Here is a 19,118-nt window from a genome sequence, read left to right on the forward strand (position 1 = left end):
GGCTCCCGCCGCCGCCCCGCCCCCCCGCCGCCGCCAATGGGAGCCGCGCATCCGGCCGGCACCGGAAGTGGGGGGGGAACCATCGAGACGGGCCAAGGGCGCCCAGAGCGGCCCCGCCCCCTCGCTGGGCGCCGCCATCTTGGGGAGGACTTCCGGAAGCGGAGGGTTTTGGCCACGCCCGCCGCGGGGTTTGGCCACGCCCACTCGGGTTCCGGGCCCCGCGGGCCACGCCCACGCGGTTGGAGGCCACGCCCACCGCGGGGTGGGAGCCAATGGGCGGTTTGGGCACGCCCACCCGTGGTTTGGCCACGCCCGGAGGGTGTTTGGACACGCCCCCTCTTGGTTTGGCCACGCCCCTTTGTTATTAGCCACGCCCCTTCTCAAATAAGCCCCGCCCATTGCTATATTAGCCCCACCCCCCTCAGTTAACCCTAATTAACCCTAATTAACCCTAATTAGCCCTGCCCCGTCTCGGTTTAGCCCCGCCCCCTTCCTCATTAGCCCCGCCCCTTTATTATTAGCCCCGCCCACTTCTATATTAGCCCCACCCCCTCCCCAATTAATCCTAATTAGCCCCTATTAACCCTAATTGGCCCCACCCCGTATCAATTTAGCCCCGCCCGCCTTCTAATTAGCCCCGCCCCTTCTTTATTAGCCACACCCCTTTCTCATCAGCCCCGCCCACTTCTATATTAGCCCCACCCCCTCCTCAATTAACCCTAATTAACCCCTATTAACCCCAATTAGCCCCGCCCCTTCCTTATTAACCCCGCCCCTTCCTCATTAGCCCCACCCCCTTTATTATTAGCCCCGCCCCTTTCTCATTAACCACGCCCCTTCACCATTAGCCCCGCCCCCAGCTCACTAACCCCGCCCCCTCCTTCATTAACCCTAATTAACGCTCTAGCCCCACCCACTCTCGCTTTAGCCCCGCCCCCTTCCTCATTAGCCCTCCCGTTCCTCATTAGCCCCGCCCCCTCCTCATTAGCCCCGCCCCCTCCTCATTAGCTCCGCCCCCTAACCATTAATCCCCACCCCCTCTTTGCTCCACCCCCATCAACCCCCTGGCCCCGCCCCCTTCCCCAAGCCCCGCCCCTCCCCGCCTAGCCCCGCCCATTAACGAGGCCCCGCCCCCTCCGCTCGGCAGCCAATCACTTTATTGCTTTAATGCTGGGAAGGGCGGGGTCACCTGGCCCCGCCCACTTGGCCCCGCCCCTCCCGGGGGCGGAGCCTGGAGGGGCGGGGCTCGGAGGCGTTGGCCCCGCCCCCCTCCTCCTCTGATTGGTCGCCATCCCGGCCGGGCGACGCCCTCTGATTGGCCGGCGGGCTGGGAGGGGAGGCGTGGCCTGAAGGGAGAGGGGGCGGGGCGTTATGACAAGGGGGCGGGGCCACAAGGGGGTGGAGCTTTATTGACCACGCCCCCTTTTGGCCACGCCCCCTTAAGCCCCGCCCTCACCATTGGGGGTCCTGGGGGGGGCCGGGGGGGGGCGGGCGGCTTTGCCCCTCAGGATGTCGATGACCTGGGGGGGGAAATGGGCAAAAATCGGCGTTTTTCAACCCAAAATTAACCCCCCCCCGGTCTCAATCCTCCCAGACCCAAAATCCCCATTTTTCGACCCAAAATGTCTTTCCGTAAAAAGTCGCCTCGCGGCCCCAAAAAGCCCCAACCGCAGCCCAAAAATGAATCCGTCCCCTCCCCCTCTACCCCCCCGCGTGCCCCAATTTCCCCCCAGACCCAAAATCCTTGCATTTCACCCCAAACCCCTTTCCCCCCATTCCCCCCCATTGCAATCCCAAAACCCGGGATTCCACCCCAAAACCTCATGCACCCCAACCCTCCCTTCTCCCCCAACCCCTCCACCCCCTCCATATCCCTTCTGCACCCCAAATTTTTGCATTTCACCCCAAAACCCCTTCCCCCCATTCCCCCCCGTTGCAATCCCAAAACCCGTGATTCCGCCCCAAAACCTCATGCACCCCCTCCCCCTCCTCCTCCCCTCCCCTCCCACCCCATTCAATCCCTCCCCACACCCCAAATTTTTGCATTTCACCCCAAAACCCCTCTCCCCCTAAAATTTCTATTGCAATCCCAAAAACCCCAATTTCACCCCAAAACCTCATGCACCCCAACCCTCCCCACCCCCCCTCCCCTTCTATCCTATTCAATCCTTTCCCAGACCCCAAATTTTTGCATTTCACCCCAAAACCTTTTTCCCCAAAAAACTTCTATTGCAATCCCAAAACCCCCGATTCCACCCCAAAACCTCATGCACCCCAACCCTCCCCACCCCCTCTATGTCCCCACACACCCCAATCCCTCCCCACACCCCAAATTTTTGCATTTCACCCCAAAACCCCTTCCCCCCCATTCCCCCCTATTGTAATCCCAAAACCCCTGATTCCACCCCAAAACCTCATGCACCCCAACCCTCCCTTCCCCCACAACCTTCCTAACCAATGCAATCCCTCCCCAGACCCAAAACTTTTGCATTTCACCCCAAAACCTCTCTCCCCCCAAAACTCCTATTGCAATCCCAAAAACCCCAATTTCACCCCAAAACCTCATGCACCCCAACCCTCCCCACCCCCCCTCCCCTTCTATCCTATTCAATCCTTTCCCAGACCCCAAATTTTTGCATTTCACCCCAAAACGTCTTTCCCCCAAAACTTCTATTGCAATCCCAAAACCTGGGATTCCACCCCAAAACCTCATGCACCCCCTCCCCCTCCTCCTCCCCTCCCCTCCCACCCCATTCAATCCCTCCCCAGACCCCAAATTTTTGCATTTCACCCCAAAACCCCTTCCCCCCATTCCCCCCCGTTGCAATCCCAAAACCCGGGATTCCACCCCAAAACCTCATGCACCCCAACCCTCCCTTCCCCCACAACCTTCCTAACCAATGCAATCCCTCCCCAGACCCAAAACTTTTGCATTTCACCCCAAAACCCCTCTCCCCCCAAAACTCCTATTGCAATCCCAAAAACCCCAATTTCACCCCAAAACCTCATGCACCCCAAACCTCCCTTCCCCCCCAACCCCTCCACCCCCTCCATATCCCTCCTGCACCCAAAATTTTTGCATTTCACCCCAAAACCTCTTTCCCCAAAAAACTTCTATTGCAATCCCAAAAACCCCAATTTCACCCCAAAACCTCATGCACCCCCTCCCCCTCCTCCTCCCCTCCCCTCCCACCCCATGCAATTCCCCCCATGACCCCAAATTTTTGCATTTCACCCCAAAACCCCTCTCCCCCATTCCCCCCCGTTGCAATCCCAAAACCCGGGATTCCACCCCAAAACCTCATGCACCCCGACCCTCCCTTCCCCCACAACCTTCCTAACCAATGCAATCCCTCCCCAGACCCAAAACTGTTGCATTTCACCCCAAAACCTCTTTCCCCCAAAAACTCCCATTGCAATCCCAAAACGCATGATTTCACCCCAAAACCTCATGCACCCCCTCCCTCGCCCCCTCCCCTCCCCCCCCGCGCCCCTCCCCCCCCCGACCCCTCCCCCACCTGCCGGCTGCTGGCCAGGGCCAGGGGGGTCTCGTTGTGGTTGTTGCGCAGGGCGCAGTCGGCCCCGCTGCGCAGCAGCAGCCGCAGCGCCCCAAGCAGGCCCCGCCCCGCCGCCGCGTGCAGCGCCGTGCAGCCCGCGTACGATTGGGCGTTGACGGCGGCGCCGTGCTGAGGAGGAGCCAATCAGAAGGCGGGAAAACCCCCCCCCGGGCACGCCCACGCGTTGGGGTTACTCGAGGTCACGGGGGTCACGCCAGGTCACGGGGGTTATGAGAGGGCACCGGGGTCACGCCCGCTGGGTACGCCCCCCCCCCAAAGCCACGCCCACCTCGAGGACACGCCCCCGTAGGACACGCCCCCGTAGGACACGCCCCTTTGAAGCTCCGCCCCTTGAAGCCCCGCCCCCATAAGCCATGACCACCCTGAAAGCACCTGCACTCTCACCCACCCCATGGCTCCGCCCACTCAAGCCCCGCCCAATGAGGCCACGCCCACCTCGAGGCCACGCCCCTATAGACCACGCCCCCGTAGGACAAGCCCCTATAAGCCACGCCCCCCTCCTATAAGCCACGCCCACCCAGGGGCGCCTCCTTCCTCTTACCCACCCCTGGCGCCGCCCACTCAAGCCCCGCCCACTGAGGTAACGCCACCGTAGGACACGCCCCCATTGGACACGCCCCCTTTGGACACGCCCCTTTGAAGCTCCGCCCCTTGAAGCCACGCCCCCTTCTAGAAGCCACACCCATCCTGGGAGCACCTCCCATTCCTCTCACCTACCCCTGGCTCTGCCCACTCAAGCCACGCCCACCAGGTCGGGGACACGCCCACTTTGAGGACACGCCCCCGTTGGACACGCCCCCATTGGACACGCCCATTTGAAGCTCCGCCCCTTTAAGCCACGCCCCCTTCTAGAAGCCACACCCACCCTGGAAGCACCTCCCTCCCCCCCTCCCCCACCCCAGACCCCTCCCACCCCAACCCCACCCCCCTAAGCCCCTCCCCCAGGACCCCACCCACCCAGGCCACGCCCCCCGTTAGGCCACGCCCCCCAGGAAGCCCCGCCCACCTGGATGAGCAGCTCGGCCATCTCCAGGCTGTTGGCCTCCACCGCGTGCAGCAGGGGCGAGCGCCCGCTCTTAATGTCCTGGGGACACGCCCACCGTTGGCCACGCCCCCTCTGACCACGCCCAGTGTGGCCACGCCCACAGAGACCACGCCCCCAACTGGCCACGCCCCCAACTCCTTCTCCCGTAGCCCGACCCCTTCCCTACCCCCTGCTATATCCCCTAAGCCCCGCCCACATTTAGCCCCGCCCACCGTTGGTCACGCCCCTAGACCACGCCCGCCCTGACCACGCCCACAATTGACCACGCCCCTTTTAGCCACGCCCCCATTTTACCCCACCCCCATACCCACCCCATACCCACCCCATCGACCCCATCCCCATAACCCCACCCCCATCGACCCCTCCCCCATAAACCACGCCCCCTTGGACCACGCCCCATTTAGCCACACCCCCAAAGTGACCACGCCCCTTTAGCCACGCCCCCATTCGACCACACCCCCATACCCACCCCATCCCCATAACCCCGCCCCCATAAACCACGCCCCATTGGGCCACGCCCCCACAAACCACGCCCCCCTCTGACCACGCCCCCTTTGGCCACGCCCCTTTTAGCCACGCCCCCATTTGACCCCACCCCCATACCCACCCCATAACCCACCCCATCGACCCCATCCCCATAACCCCACCCCCACCGACCCCGCCCCCGTAAACCACGCCCCCTCGGGCCACGCCCACCCTGACCACGCCCCCTTTGGGCCCCGCCCCCTTTGACCACGCCCCCACTAGCCACGCCCCCTCCCCATCCCCACCCCATCCCCACCCCACCCCCATAACCCCACCCCCATCGGCCCCTCCCCCGTAAACCACGCCCCCTCGGGCCACGCCCACCCTGACCACGCCCCCCGTTGACCACGCCCACCTCTGACCACGCCCCTTTTAGCCACGCCCCCATTTGACCACACCCCCAACCCCCACCCCATCCCCACCTCATCCCCACCCCACCCCCATAACCCCACCCCCATCGACCCCGCCCCCATAAACCACGCCCCCTCGGGCCACGCCCACCCTGACCACGCCCCCTCAGGCCCCGCCCCCTTTAGGCCCCGCCCCCTACCACGGCGTCGATGTCGGCGCCGTGCTCCAGCAGCAGGAGGACGCTGTCCCGGGCCCCCGCGCTCACGGCCACGTGCAGGGGGGTCAGGCCTGGGGGCGGGGCCAACGGGGGGGGCGGGGTTAAGGGAAAAGGGGCGGGGCCTCCCCGGCCACGCCCACTTCATCCCCACAGCCACGGACCCCAACCCGTAGACCCCAACCTGTTAGGGGTGGACGTTGAGCCCAACCCCCCCCCCCGTGACCCCCCATGACCCCATAACCCCCCCATGACCCCTTGACCCTATAACCCCCCCATGACCCCATAACCCCCCCATGACCCCATAACCCCCCCATGACCCCATATGACCCCCCATGACCCCATAACCCCCCCGACCCCATAACGACCCCATAACCGCCCCCATAACCCTACCCTCGTAGTCCCTCACCCCCAATTCAAACCATTCCCATCCCATTACCCCCATTACCCCCTGACCCCATCACCCCCCCCACGACCCCACAACCCCCCCACGACCCCATATGACCCCATAACCCCCCCGACCCTATAAGCGACCCCATAACCGACCCCATAACCCTACCCTCGTAGTCCCTGGCCCCCAGGTTGGGCCGTGCCCATCCCATTACCCCTTGACCCTATAACCCCCCCCATAACCCCTTGACCCTATAAGTCACTCCCTGACCCTATAAACCCCCTGACCCTATAACGACCCCATAACCGCCCCCATAACCCTACCCTCATAACCCCATCCCTCGGGGTCAGGTCATTCCCATCCCATTACCCCCACTCCCCCCTGACCCCATCACCCCCCCCACGACCCCATAACCCCCCCATGACCCCATATGACCCCATAACCCCCCCGACCCTATAAGCGACCCCATAACCCTACCCTCGTAGTCCCTTGCCCCCAGGTCCGGCCGTGCCCATCCCACTACCCCAGCTCCCCACTGACCCTATAACCCCCCCATGACCCCATCTGACCCCATCTGACTCCATATGACCCCATAACCCCCCCGACCCCATAACGACCCCATAACCGCCCCCATAACCCTACCCTCGTAGTCCCTCACCCCCAGTTCAAACCATTCCCATCCCATTACCCCCATTACCCCTTGACCCCATAACCTCTCCCCACAACCCCCTGACCCCATATGACCCCCCATGACCCCATAACCCCCCTGACCCTATAAGCGACCCCATAACCCTACCCTCGTAGTCCCTCGCCCCCAGTTCAAACCATTCCCATCCCATTACCCCCACTCCCCCTCACTCCCCCCAGTTCCCCCATATGCCCCATGACCCCATATGACCCCCCATGACCCTATAAACCCCCCGACCCTATAAGCGACCCCATAACCCTACCCTCGTAGTCCCTGGCCCCCAGGTCTGGCCGTGCCCATCCCACTACCCCAGCTCCCCCCTGACCCTATAACCCCCCCATGACCCCATATGACCCCATATGACCCCCCATGACCCCATAAACCCCCCGACCCTATAACGACCCCATAACCGCCCCCATAACCCTACCCTCGTAGTCCCTCACCCCCAGTTCAAACCATTCCCATCCCATTACCCCCATTACCCCTTGACCCCATAACCTCTCCCCACAACCCCCTGACCCCATATGACCCCCCATGACCCCATAACCCCCCCGACCCTATAAGCGACCCCATAACCGCCCCCATAACCCTACCCTCGTAGTCCCTTGCCCCCAGTTCAAACCATTCCCATCCCATTACCCCCTGACCCTATAACCCCCCCATGACCCCATATGACCCCATATGACCCCCCATGACCCCATAAACCCCCTGACCCTATAACGACCCCATAACCGCCCCCATAACCCTACCCTCGTAGTCCCTTGCCCCCAGGTCTGGCCGTGCCCATCCCACTACCCCAGCTCCCCCCTGACCCCATCACCCCCCCCACGACCCCATAACCCCCCCATGACCCCATATGACCCCATAACCCCCCCGACCCTATAAGCGACCCCATAACGACCCCATAACCCTACCCTCGTAGTCCCTGGCCCCCAGGTCGGGCCGTGCCGGGAGGAGCTCGCGCAGGCAGCGGGCGCCCCCCCCCCCCGCGGCCAGGTGGGCGGCCGAGCGGCCCAGGCGGTCGGGGGCCAGCGGCGAGGCCCCGTGGGCCACCAGCAGCCGCACCAGGGCCGGCTGCCGGGTGATCACCGCCAGGTGCAACGGGGTCTGCGGGGGGGATTTATGGGGTTATTTAGGGGATTTTGGGGGGTCGGGGGGGTTGTGGGGTCGTAGGGGGGCTTATAGGGTCAGATGGGGTCATGATATCTGGAGATAAAGGGGGATAAAGGGGTGAAAAAGGGGAAATCCTATAAAAGATTTATGGGGTTTTGTAGGATATGGGGGGTTATGGGGTCATATAGGGGCATAGGGGGTGATATGGGGTGATATAGGGTCAGATGGGGTCAGATGGGGGCATATGGGGTCATGATATGGGGGGTTAGAGGGGGATAAAGGGGTGAAAAAGGGAAAATCCTATAAGAGATTGATGGGGTTTTGTAGGATATGGGGGGTTATGGGGTCATATAGGAGGTTAAGGGGTTATATAGGGTCATGGGGAGGGGTATGGGGTCAGATGGGGTCATGATATGGGGGGTTAGAGGGGGATAAAGGGGTGAAAAAGGGGAAATCCTATAAAATGGCTATGGGGTTTTATAGGGTCGGGGGGTTTATGGGGTTATATAGGGGCATAGGGGGTCAGATGGGGGCATAGGGGGTGATATGGGGTCAGATGGGGTCATGTGGGGTCATGATATCTGGAGATAAAGGGGGATAAAGGGGTGAAAAAGGGGAAATCCTATAAAAGATTTATGGGATTTTATAGGGTCAGGGGGGTTGTGGGGTGTTATAGGGTCATATAGGGTCAGATGGGGGTGTATGGGGTCAGATGGGGTCATATGGGGTCATGATATCTGGAGATAAAGGGGGATAAAGGGGTGAAAAAGGGGAAATCCTATAAAATATTTATGGGGTTTTATAGGATATGGGGTGTTATAGGGTCATAGAGGGGGTTATGGGGTCAGATTGCGGCATATGGGGTCATATGGGGTCATGTGGGGTCATGATATGGGGAGTTATGGGGGGATAAAGGGGTGAAAAAGGGGAAATCCTATAAAATATCCATGGGGTTTTGTAGGATATGGGGTGTTATGTGGTGTTATGGGGTCATATAGGGTCAGATGGGGTCATATAGGGTCATGGGGAGTGGGTTATTGGGGTATAAAAGGGTGGTAAAGGGGTGAAGAAGGGGAAATCCTATAAAATATCCATGGGGTTTTATAGGGTCGGGGGGGTTATGGGGTCGTAGGGGGGGTTACGGGGTGCTATAGGGCCAGACGGGATCATATAGGGTCAGATGGGGCTTATGGGGTCGTGCTCTGGGGGGTTATGGGGTGACCAAGGGTGGCCCCCCCGGCCCAGGCGGTCGGGGGCCAGCGGCGAGGCCCCGTGGGCCACCAGCAGCCGCACCAGGGCCGGCTGCCGGGTGATCACCGCCAGGTGCAACGGGGTCTGCGGGGGGGATTTTATAGGGTCGGGGGGGTTGTGGGGTCATATAGGGGCATAGGGGGTCATATAGGGTGATATGGGGTCAGGTGGGGGCATGTGGGGTCATGATATCTGGAGATAAAGGGGGATAAAGGGGTGAAAAAGGGGAAATCCTATAAAATGTCTATGGGGTTTTATAGGGTTGGGGGGTTTATGGGGTCATATAGGGGCATAGGGGGTGATATGGGGTGATATAGGGTCAGATGGGGTCAGATGGGGGCATATGGGGTCATGATATGGGGGTTAGAGGGGGATAAAGGGGTGAAAAAGGGAAAATCCTATAAGAGATTGATGGGTTTTTATAGGATATGGGGTGTTATGGGGTGTTATATGGTGTTATGGGGTCACATGGGGTCATATAAGGTCAGATGGGGTCATATGGGGTCATATGGGGTCATGATATGGGGGGTTATAGGGGGATAAAGGGGTGAAAAAGGGAAAATCCTATAAGAGATTTATGGGGTTTTATAGGATATGGGGTGTTATGGGGTGGTATAGGGACAGATTGGGTCATATAGGGTCAGATGGGGGCATATGGGGTCATATGGGGTCATGATATGGGGGGTTAGAGGGGGATAAAGGGGTGAAAAAGGGGAAATCCTATAAGAGATTGATGGGGTTTTGTAAGATATGGGGTGTTATAGGGTTATACAGGGTGTTATAGGATCATATAGGGTCATAAGAGGTGATATGGGGTCAGATGGGGTCATATAGGGTCATGGGGAGTGGGTTATGGGGGAATAAAGGGGTGAAAAAGGGGAAATCCTATAAAATATCCATGGGGTTTTATAGGGTCGGGGGGGTTATGGGGTCGTAGGGGGGGTTACGGGGTGCTATAGGGCCAGACGGGATCATATAGGGTCAGATGGGGCTTATGGGGTCGTGCTCTGGGGGGTTATGGGGTGACCAAGGGTGGCCCCCCCGGCCCAGGCGGTCGGGGGCCAGCGGCGAGGCCCCGTGGGCCACCAGCAGCCGCACCAGGGCCGGCTGCCGGGTGATCACCGCCAGGTGCAACGGGGTCTGCGGGGGGGATTTTATAGGGTCGGGGGGGTTGTGGGGTCGTATAGGGTCATGGGGGGTGATATGGGGTCAGATGGGGGCATGTGGGGTCATGATATCTGGAGATAAAGGGGGATAAAGGGGTGAAAAAGGGGAAATCCTATAAAAGATTTATGGGGTTTTATAGGGTCGGGGGGTTTATGGGGTCATATAGGGGGTTATGGGATCGTAGGGGGGCATAGGGGGTGATATGGGGTCAGATGGGGTCATGTGGGGTCATGATATGGGGGTTAGAGGGCGATAAAGGGGTGAAAAAGGGAAAATCCTATAAGAGATTTATGGGGTTTTGTAGGATATGGGGTGTTATGGGGTGTTATAGGGTCATATAGGGTCATAAGAGGTGATATGGGGTCAGATGGGGTCATATAGGGTCAAGGGGAGTGGGTTATGGGGGAATAAAGGGGTGAAAAAGGGGAAATCCTATAAAATATCCATGGGGTTTTATAGGGTCGGGGGGGTTATGGGGTCGTAGGGGGGGTTACGGGGTGCTATAGGGCCAGACGGGATCATATAGGGTCAGATGGGGCTTATGGGGTCGTGCTCTGGGGGGTTATGGGGTGACCAAGGGTAGCCCCCCCGGCCCAGGCGGTCGGGGGCCAGCGGCGAGGCCCCGTGGGCCACCAGCAGCCGCACCAGGGCCGGCTGCCGGGTGATCACCGCCAGGTGCAACGGGGTCTGCGGGGGGGATTTTATAGGGTCGGGGGGGTTGTGGGGTCGTATAGGGGCATAGGGGGAGATATGGGGTCAGATGGGGTCATATGGGGTCATGATATCTGGAGATAAAGGGGGATAAAGGGGTGAAAAAGGGGAAATCCTATAAGAGATTTATGGGATTTTATAGGGTTAGGGGTGTTATGGGGTCATATAGGGAGTTATGGGGGCATATGGGGTCAGATAGGGTTATGTGGGGTCATGTGGGGTCATGATATGGGGGGTTAGAGGGGGATAAAGGGGTGAAAAAGGGGAAATCCTATAAAAGATTTATGGGGTTTTGTAGGGTCAGGGGGGTTATGGGGTGTTATGGGGTCATATAGGGTCATAAGAGGTGATATGGGGTCAGGTGGGGGCATATGGGGTCATGATATCTGGAGATAAAGGGGGATAAAGGGGTGAAAAAGGGGAAATCCTATAAAATATCCATGGGGTTTTATAGGGTTGGGGGGTTTATGGGGTCATATAGGGGCATAGGGGGTGATATGGGGTGATATAGGGTCAGATGGGGTCAGATGGGGGCATATGGGGTCATGATATGGGGGGTTAGAGGGGGATAAAGGGGTGAAAAAGGGAAAATCCTATAAGAGATTTATGGGGTTTTGTAGGATATGGGGTGTTATGGGGTGTTATGGGGTCAGATGGGGTCATATAGGGTCATGGGGAGTGGGTTATGGGGGTAAAAAGGGGTGAAAAAGGGGAAATCCTATAAAATATCCATGGGGTTTTATAGGGTCGGGGGGGGTTGTGGGGTCGTAGGGGGGGTTATGGGGTCGTAGGGGGTCATATAGGGTCAGATGGGGTCATGATATCTGGAGATAAAGGGGGATAAAGGGGTGAAAAAGGGGAAATCCTATAAAATATTTATGGGGTTTTATAGGGTTGGGGGGTTTATGGGGTCATATAGGGGCATAGGGGGTGATATGGGGTGATATAGGGTCAAATGGGGTCAGATGGGGGCATATGGGGTCATGATATGGGGGGTTAGAGGGGGATAAAGGGGTGAAAAAGGGAAAATCCTATAAGAGATTTATGGGGTTTTGTAGGATATGGGGGGTTATGGGGTCATATAGGAGGTTAAGGGGTTATATAGGGTCATGGGGAGGGGTATGGGGTCAGATGGGGTCATGATATGGGGGGTTAGAGGGGGATAAAGGGGTGAAAAAGGGAAAATCCTATAAGAGATTGATGGGGTTTTGTAGGATATGGGGTGTTATGGGGTCATAGAGGGGGTTATGGGGTCATATGGGGTCATGGGGAGGGGTATGGGGTCATATGGGGTCATGATATGGGGGGTTATGGGGGGATAAAGGGGTGAAAAAGGGAAAATCCTATAAGAGATTGATGGGGTTTTGTAGGATATGGGGTGTTATAGGGTTATACAGGGTGTTATAGGATCATATAGGGTCATAAGAGGTGATATGGGGTCAGATGGGGTCATATAGGGTCATGGGGAGTGGGTTATGGGGGTAAAAAGGGGTGAAAAAGGGGAAATCCTATAAAATATCCATGGGGTTTTATAGGGTCGGGGGGGTTGTGGGGTCGTAGGGGGGGTTACGGGGTGCTATAGGGCCAGACGGGATCATATAGGGTCAGATGGGGCTTATGGGGTCGTGCTCTGGGGGGTTATGGGGTGACCAAGGGTGGCCCCCCCGGCCCAGGCGGTCGGGGGCCAGCGGCGAGGCCCCGTGGGCCACCAGCAGCCGCACCAGGGCCGGCTGCCGGGTGATCACCGCCAGGTGCAACGGGGTCTGCGGGGGGGATTTTATAGGGTCGGGGGGGTTGTGGGGTCGTATAGGGTCAGATGGGGGTGTATGGGGTCAGATGGGGGCATGTGGGGTCATGGTATCTGGAGATAAAGGGGGATAAAGGGGTGAAAAAGGGGAAATCCTATAAAATGTCTATGGGATTTTATAGGGTCGGGGGGTTTATGGGGTCATAGAGGGGCATAGGGGGTGATATGGAGTGATATAGGGTCAGATGGGGTCAGATGGGGGCATATGGGGTCATGAAATGGGGAGTTATAGGGGGATAAAGGGGTGAAAAAGGGAAAATCCTATAAGAGATTGATGGGGTTTTGTAGGATATTGGGGGTTATGGGGTCATAGAGGGGGTTATGGGGTCAGATGGGGGCATAGGGGGTGATATGGGGTCAGGTGGGGGCATGTGGGGTCATGGTATCTGGAGATAAAGGGGGATAAAGGGGTGAAAAAGGGGAAATCCTATAAAAGATTTATGGGGTTTTATAGGGTCAGGGGGGTTATGGGGTGTTATAGGGTCAGATGGGGTCATATGGGGTCATATAAGGTCAGATGGGGTCATGTGGGGTCATGTGGGGTCATGATATGGGGGGTTATAGGGGGATAAAGGGGTGAAAAAGGGGAAATCCTATAAAATGTCTATGGGGTTTTATAGGGTTGGGGGGGTTATGGGATCATATAGGGGGTTATGGGGTCAGATGGGGTCATATAAGGTCAGATGGGATCTTTTGCGGTCATATGGGGTCATGATATGGGGGGTTAGAGGGGGATAAAGGGGTGAAAAAGGGAAAATCCTTAAAGAGATTTTATGGGATTTTGTAGGATACGGGGCAATGCACATGCAAGCTTTGCCAGGCTGTGCAATGCATGTGCAAGTGTGCAAGGGCGTGCAACATGCACGCAACTTGCAATGCAGATGCAAGCTTTTAAGGGTGTGCAATGCCCGTGCAAGCTTTTGCAAGGCGCGTGCAAGCTTTGCAACGGTGTGCAAGGTGTGTGCAAGCGTGCAAGGGCTTGCAACACGCATGCAACCTTGCAATGCATTTGTAAGCTTTGCAGGGCCGTGCAATGCATGTGCAAGGTACGTGCAAGCTTGCAAGGCCATGCAATGTGAGTGCAAGGTTTGCAAGAGCGTGCAACATGCATGCAACTTTGCAATGCAGATGCAAGCTTTGCAAGGTGTATGCAAGGCTCTGCAAGGGTGTGCAACACGCATGCAATTTTGCAATGCAGATGCAAGCTTCTAAAGGGTGTGCAATGCGTGTGCAAGCTTTGCAAGAGCATGCAACACGCATGCAACCATGCAATGCATTTGCAAGCTTTGCAATGCCGTGCAATTCAGATGCAAGCTTTGCAAGGGTGTGCAATGTGTGTGCAAGCCTGCAAGGCCATGCAATGCGAGTGCAAGGTTTGCAAGAGTGTGCAACATGCATGCAACCTTGCAATGCAGATGCAAGCTTTGCAAGGCGTGTGCAAGTTTTGCAAGGGCGTGCAACGTGTGTGCAAGCTTTGCATGGCCATGCAACAAGCATGCAACCATGCAATGCATTTGCAAGCTTTGCAATGCCATGCAATGCCTGTGCAAGCTTTGCAAGGCGTGTGCAAGCTTTGCAAGGGTGAGTAGTGTGCAAGCTTGCAAGGCCATGCAATGCGAGTGCAAGATTTGCAAGAGCATGCAACACGCATGCAACCATGCAATGCATTTGCAAGCTTTGCAGGGCTGTGCAATGAGTGTGCAAGCTTTGCAAGGGCGTGCAATGCATGTGCAAGCATGCAAGGATGTGCAACATGCATGCAACTTTGCAATGCAGATGCAAGCTTTGCAAGGGCATGCAAGCTTTGCAACGGTGTGCAAGGCGTGCAAGGCGTGCAAAGGGCCCCGGGGGTCCCTGGGGGTGCCCCCCACCCCCCCACCCCCCCCCGTGTCCCCCCCCAAACCTGTCGCAGGCGGTTGTAGACGTCGAGGTCGCGCTGTCCCTGCAGGAAGAGCAGCACCAGGCGCCGGGCGGCCCCCCACGGCCCCTGGGCAACGGCGATGTGGAGGGGGCTGGGGGGGAGGGGGGGGTTAGGGGGGTGTGGGGGGTGTGGGGGGGGGGGATGGGGGGGTTGGGGGGGATGGGGGGATATGGGGGGGTGTGGGGGGTAATGGGGGATTTCGGGGGGTTATGGGGGGGAATGGGGGGGTTATGGGGGTCGTGGGGGGTCGTGGGGGGGTGTGGGGGGTTAGGGGGGCTTATGGGGGGCTTATGGGGGGGTATGAGGAGGGGGAGGGGCAAATTTGGGGCATTTGGGGCAATTTGGGGGAGGATTGGGGGGAGTTCTGGGGGGGAATTGGGGCAAATTTGGCACATTTTGGTCAATTTCGGGGGTGTCTTGGAGGGTTTGGGTCAAATTTAGGGCATTTTGGTCAATTTGGGGGAAGGTCAGGGGGCTTATAGGGGGATTTGGGTCAAATTCGGGGCTTTTTGGGCAATTCGGGGGGGGGGGGGTCGGGGATTATGGGGGGGTTATGGGGCGGATTTGGGTCAAATTTGGGGATTTTGGTCAATTTGGGGGAGATCTGGGGGGTTATGGGGGATTTGGGGCAAATTTGGGGGATTTTGGTCATTTTCGGGGGTGTCTGGGGGGGTTTGGGGGCAAATTTGGGGCATTTTGGGCAATTTGGGGGTGGGGTCGGGGGGGGTTGGGGCAAATTTGGGGCATTTTGGGCAATTTGGGGTGGGGTCGGGGGGGTTGGGGGCAAATTTGGGGCATTTTGGGCAATTTGGGGTGGGGTCAGGGTGATTATGGGGGGATTTGGGTCAAATTCGGGACATTTTGTGCAATTTGGGGGGGGTCGGGGGTGTCATGGGAAGGATTTGGGGCAAATTGGTGGGATTTTGGTCAATTTCGGGGGTGTCTGGGGGGATTTGGGTCAAATTTGCAGCATTTTGGGCAATTTCGGGGGAGGTCTGGGGGAGTTTGGGGCAAATTTAGGGCATTTTGGTCAATTTGGGGGGGGTCAGGGGGCTTATGGGGGATTTGGGTCAAATTTGGGGCATTTTGGGCAATTTGGGGGGGATTTTGGGCCAAATTTGGGGCATTTTGGGGCAATTTGGGGAATCAGGGGGTCATGGGAAGGATTTGGGGCAAATTCGGGGCATTTTGGGCAATTTGGGGGGGATTTGGGTCAAATTCAGGGCATTTTGGTCAATTTCAGGGGTGTCTGGGGGGTTTGGGTCAAATTCGGGGCATTTTGGGCAATTTGTGGGGTCCCCGAAGCCTCCTGGGGGGGAGGGGAGGGAAGCGGCCGCCCCTCCCCCCCCCCCCCGGGGCACTTCCAGTAAAGGGGCGGGGCCGGGGCCGTGACGTCATCGGCGGGGGGAGGGGCGGGGCCGGGGATTCCCCCGAGGGGGGGGGGGGAGGGGGGAGGGAAAAGGGGGGGGGGAGGGGAAAAGAGGGGGGGGGGGGGGGAAAAGGGGGCGGGGGAATTTGGGGGGGGTCCCATTAAAAGGGGGGGGCCGGGGGGTCCTGGGGGGGTCCCCAATTTGGGGGGTCCCAAATTTTTTGGGGGGGTCCCGGGGGGGTCCTGGGGGGGGGGTCCCAAATTTTTTGGGGGGGGTCCCATAAAAAAGGGGGGGCTGGGGGGTCCTGGGGGGGTCCTGGGGGGTCCTGGGGGGGTCCCCAAATTTTTTGGGGGGGTCCTGGGGGGGTTCCCAATTTGGGGGGGGTCTGGGGGGGTCCTGGGGGGTCCCAAATTTTTTTGGGGGGGTCCTGGGGGGGTTCCCATTAAAGGGGGGGTCCCGGGGGGGGTCCCATTTTTTTGGGGGGGGTTCCCATGAAAAGGGGGGGGGCAGGGGGGGGTCCTGGGGGGTCCTGGGGGTTCTGGGGGTCCTGGGGGTTCTGGGGGGGTCCCCAAATTTTTTGGGGGGGGTCCTGGGGGGGAGTCCCCAATTTGAGGGGGGTCTGGGGGGGTCCTGGGGGGTCCCAAATTTTTTTGGGGGGGGTCCTGGGGGAGTCCCATTAAAGGGGGGGGTCCCGGGGGGGGTCCCCAATTTTTTTTGGGGGGTTCCCATGAAAAGGGGGCGGTCTGGGGGGTTCCTGGGGGGGTCCCAAATTTTGGGGGGGGTCCCAAATTTTTTTTGGGGGGGGTCCTGGGGGGGTCCCATTAAAAGGGGGGGGTCTGGGGGGGGTCTAAATTTTTTAGGGGGGGTCCCAAATTTTTTGGGGGGGGTCCCAAATTTTTTTTTGGGGGGGGGTCCCGAGGTGGGGGGGGTCCCAAGGGGGGGGGTCCTATTAAAAGGGGGGGTCTGGGGGGTCTTGGGGGTTCTGGGGGGTCCCAAATTTTTCGGGGGGGTCTAAAATTTTTGGGGGGGGTCCCCAAATTTTTTTTTGGGGGGGGGGTCCCGGGGGGGGGGTCCCAAGGGGGGGGTCCTATTAAAAGGGGGGTCTGGGGGGGTCTGAGGGGGTCCTGGGGGAGTCCCAATTCTTTTGGGGGGTCCCAAGTTTTCGGGGGGGGGTCCCCAAATGTTTTTTGGGGGGGGGTCCTATTAAAAAGGGGGGTCTGGGGGGGTCCTGGGGGGGTCCTGGGGGTTCTGGGGGGGTCCCAAATTTTTCGGGGGGGTCCCAAATTTTTGGGGGGGGGTCCCCAAATTTTTTTTGGGGGAGGGGGTCCCGGGGGGGTCCCATTAAAAGGGGGGTTCTGGGGGGGTCCCATTAAATGGGGGGGGGGTCTGGGGGGATCTGGGGGGGGTCTAAATTTTTGGGGGGGGGTCCCAATTTTTTGGGGGGGGTCCCAAATTTTTTTAGGGGGGGGGTCCCGGGGGAGGGAGGTCCCCATTTGGGGGGGTCCTATTAAAATGGGGGGGTCCTGGGGGGGTCCTGGGGGTTTTGGGGGGTCCCAAATTTTTTCGGGGGGGGTCCCAAATTTTTTTTGGGGGGGGGGTCCCGAGGTGGGGGGGGTCCCAAGGGGGGGGTCCTATGAAAGGGGGGGGGTTTGGGGGGGTCTAGGGGGGTCTGGGGGGGTCCTGGGGGGTCCCAAATTTTTTTGGGGCGTCTCAAATTTTGGGGGGGGTCCCAAGTTTTTTTGGGGGGGGGTCCCCAAATTTTTTTTTGGGGGGGGTCCCGAGGTGGGGGGGTCCCAAGGGGGGGTCCTATGAAAGGGGGGGTCTGGGGGGGTCTGGGGGGGTCCTGGGGGAGTCCCAATTCTTTTGGGGGGGTCCCAAATTTTTTGGGGGGGGTCCCCAAATTTTTTTGGGGGGGGGTCCCATTAAATAGGGGGGGTCTGGGGGGGTCCTGGGGGGTCCCAAATTTTTCTGGGGGGGCCCCAATTTTTTTGGGGGGGGGTCCCAAATTTTTTTGGGGTGTTCCCAAATTTTTTGGGGGGGGTCCCCAAATTTTTTTTTTGGGGGGGGTCCTATTAAAAAGGGGGGCCCGGGGGGGTTCTGGGGGGGTCCTGGGGGGTCTGGGGGGGTCCCAATTTTTTTGGGGGGGTCCCAAATTTTTCGGGGGGGTCCCAAATTTTTTGGGGGGGGTCCCCAAATTTTTTTTGGGGGGGGGGGGGGTCCCACTCACGTGTCCCCGTCCTCGTCCTGCCCGGTGGCGGCGGCGATGGCGGCGGCGAGTTGGGGGGGGGGGGGGCGGGGGGGGCCCCAAAAGGGCCAAGGGGGGGGGGAGGGGGGGGGGGGGCAGGGCCAGGAGCCCCCCCCACCCCCCCCAGCCCCCCCCCCCTCCCCCTCCCCCCCCCCCTTCCCCTGGGGGGACCCCCCCGAGGAGGGGGAGGCCTGGAAACGAAAAAAAAAATGGGGTAAATTTGGGGCATTTTGGGCAATTTGGGGGGGATGGGGGGGTCATGGGGGGGTCTTGAGGGGGTTATGGGGGGGTTTTGGGGTAAATTTGGGGTATTTTGGGCAATTTAGGGGGGATGGGGGGGTCATGGGGGGGGGAATGGGGGGTTATGGGGGGTTATGGGGGGATTTGGGGTAAATTTGGGGTATTTTGGGCAATTTAGGGGGGATGGGGGGGTCATGGGGGGGGAATGGGGGGTTATGGGGGGTTATGGGGGGATTTGGGGTAAATTTGGGGCATTTTGGGCAATTTGGGGGGGATGGGGGGGTCTTGGGGGGGGAATGGGGGGGTCATGGGGGGTTATGGGGGGTTTTGGGGTAAATTTGGGGCATTTTGGGCAATTTGGGGGGAAAGGGAGGGGAATGGGGGGTCATGGGGGGGTCATGGGGGGGTCATGAGGGGTTATGGGGGATTTGGGGCAAATTTGGGGCATTTTGGGCAATTTGGGGGGAAATGGGGGGGTTATGGGGGGTTATGGGGGGGATT

The 19,118-nt window shown here is 59.2% G+C and overlaps 1 protein-coding gene across 1 annotated transcript; it reads right to left on the reverse strand.

Annotated features, from left to right (window-relative positions):
• Positions 1–1,140: 1,140 nt before the first annotated feature.
• Positions 1,141–18,421, reverse strand: BCL3 (BCL3 transcription coactivator; the record flags this gene model as incomplete). The annotated part of the gene is made up of 8 exons (XM_084540521.1): positions 1,141–1,346; positions 1,457–1,520; positions 3,519–3,686; positions 4,585–4,662; positions 5,699–5,787; positions 7,707–7,899; positions 14,745–14,853; positions 18,360–18,421. Coding segments are annotated over 8 exons (924 nt in total), but the record flags the coding sequence as incomplete, so codon positions are not given.
• Between the last annotated feature and the right edge of the window lie 697 nt (positions 18,422–19,118).

Source organism: Aythya ferina, assembly GCF_964211825.1.
Source record: "Aythya ferina genome assembly, contig: HAP1_SCAFFOLD_1085, whole genome shotgun sequence".
Taxonomy (NCBI): domain Eukaryota; kingdom Metazoa; phylum Chordata; class Aves; order Anseriformes; family Anatidae; genus Aythya; species Aythya ferina.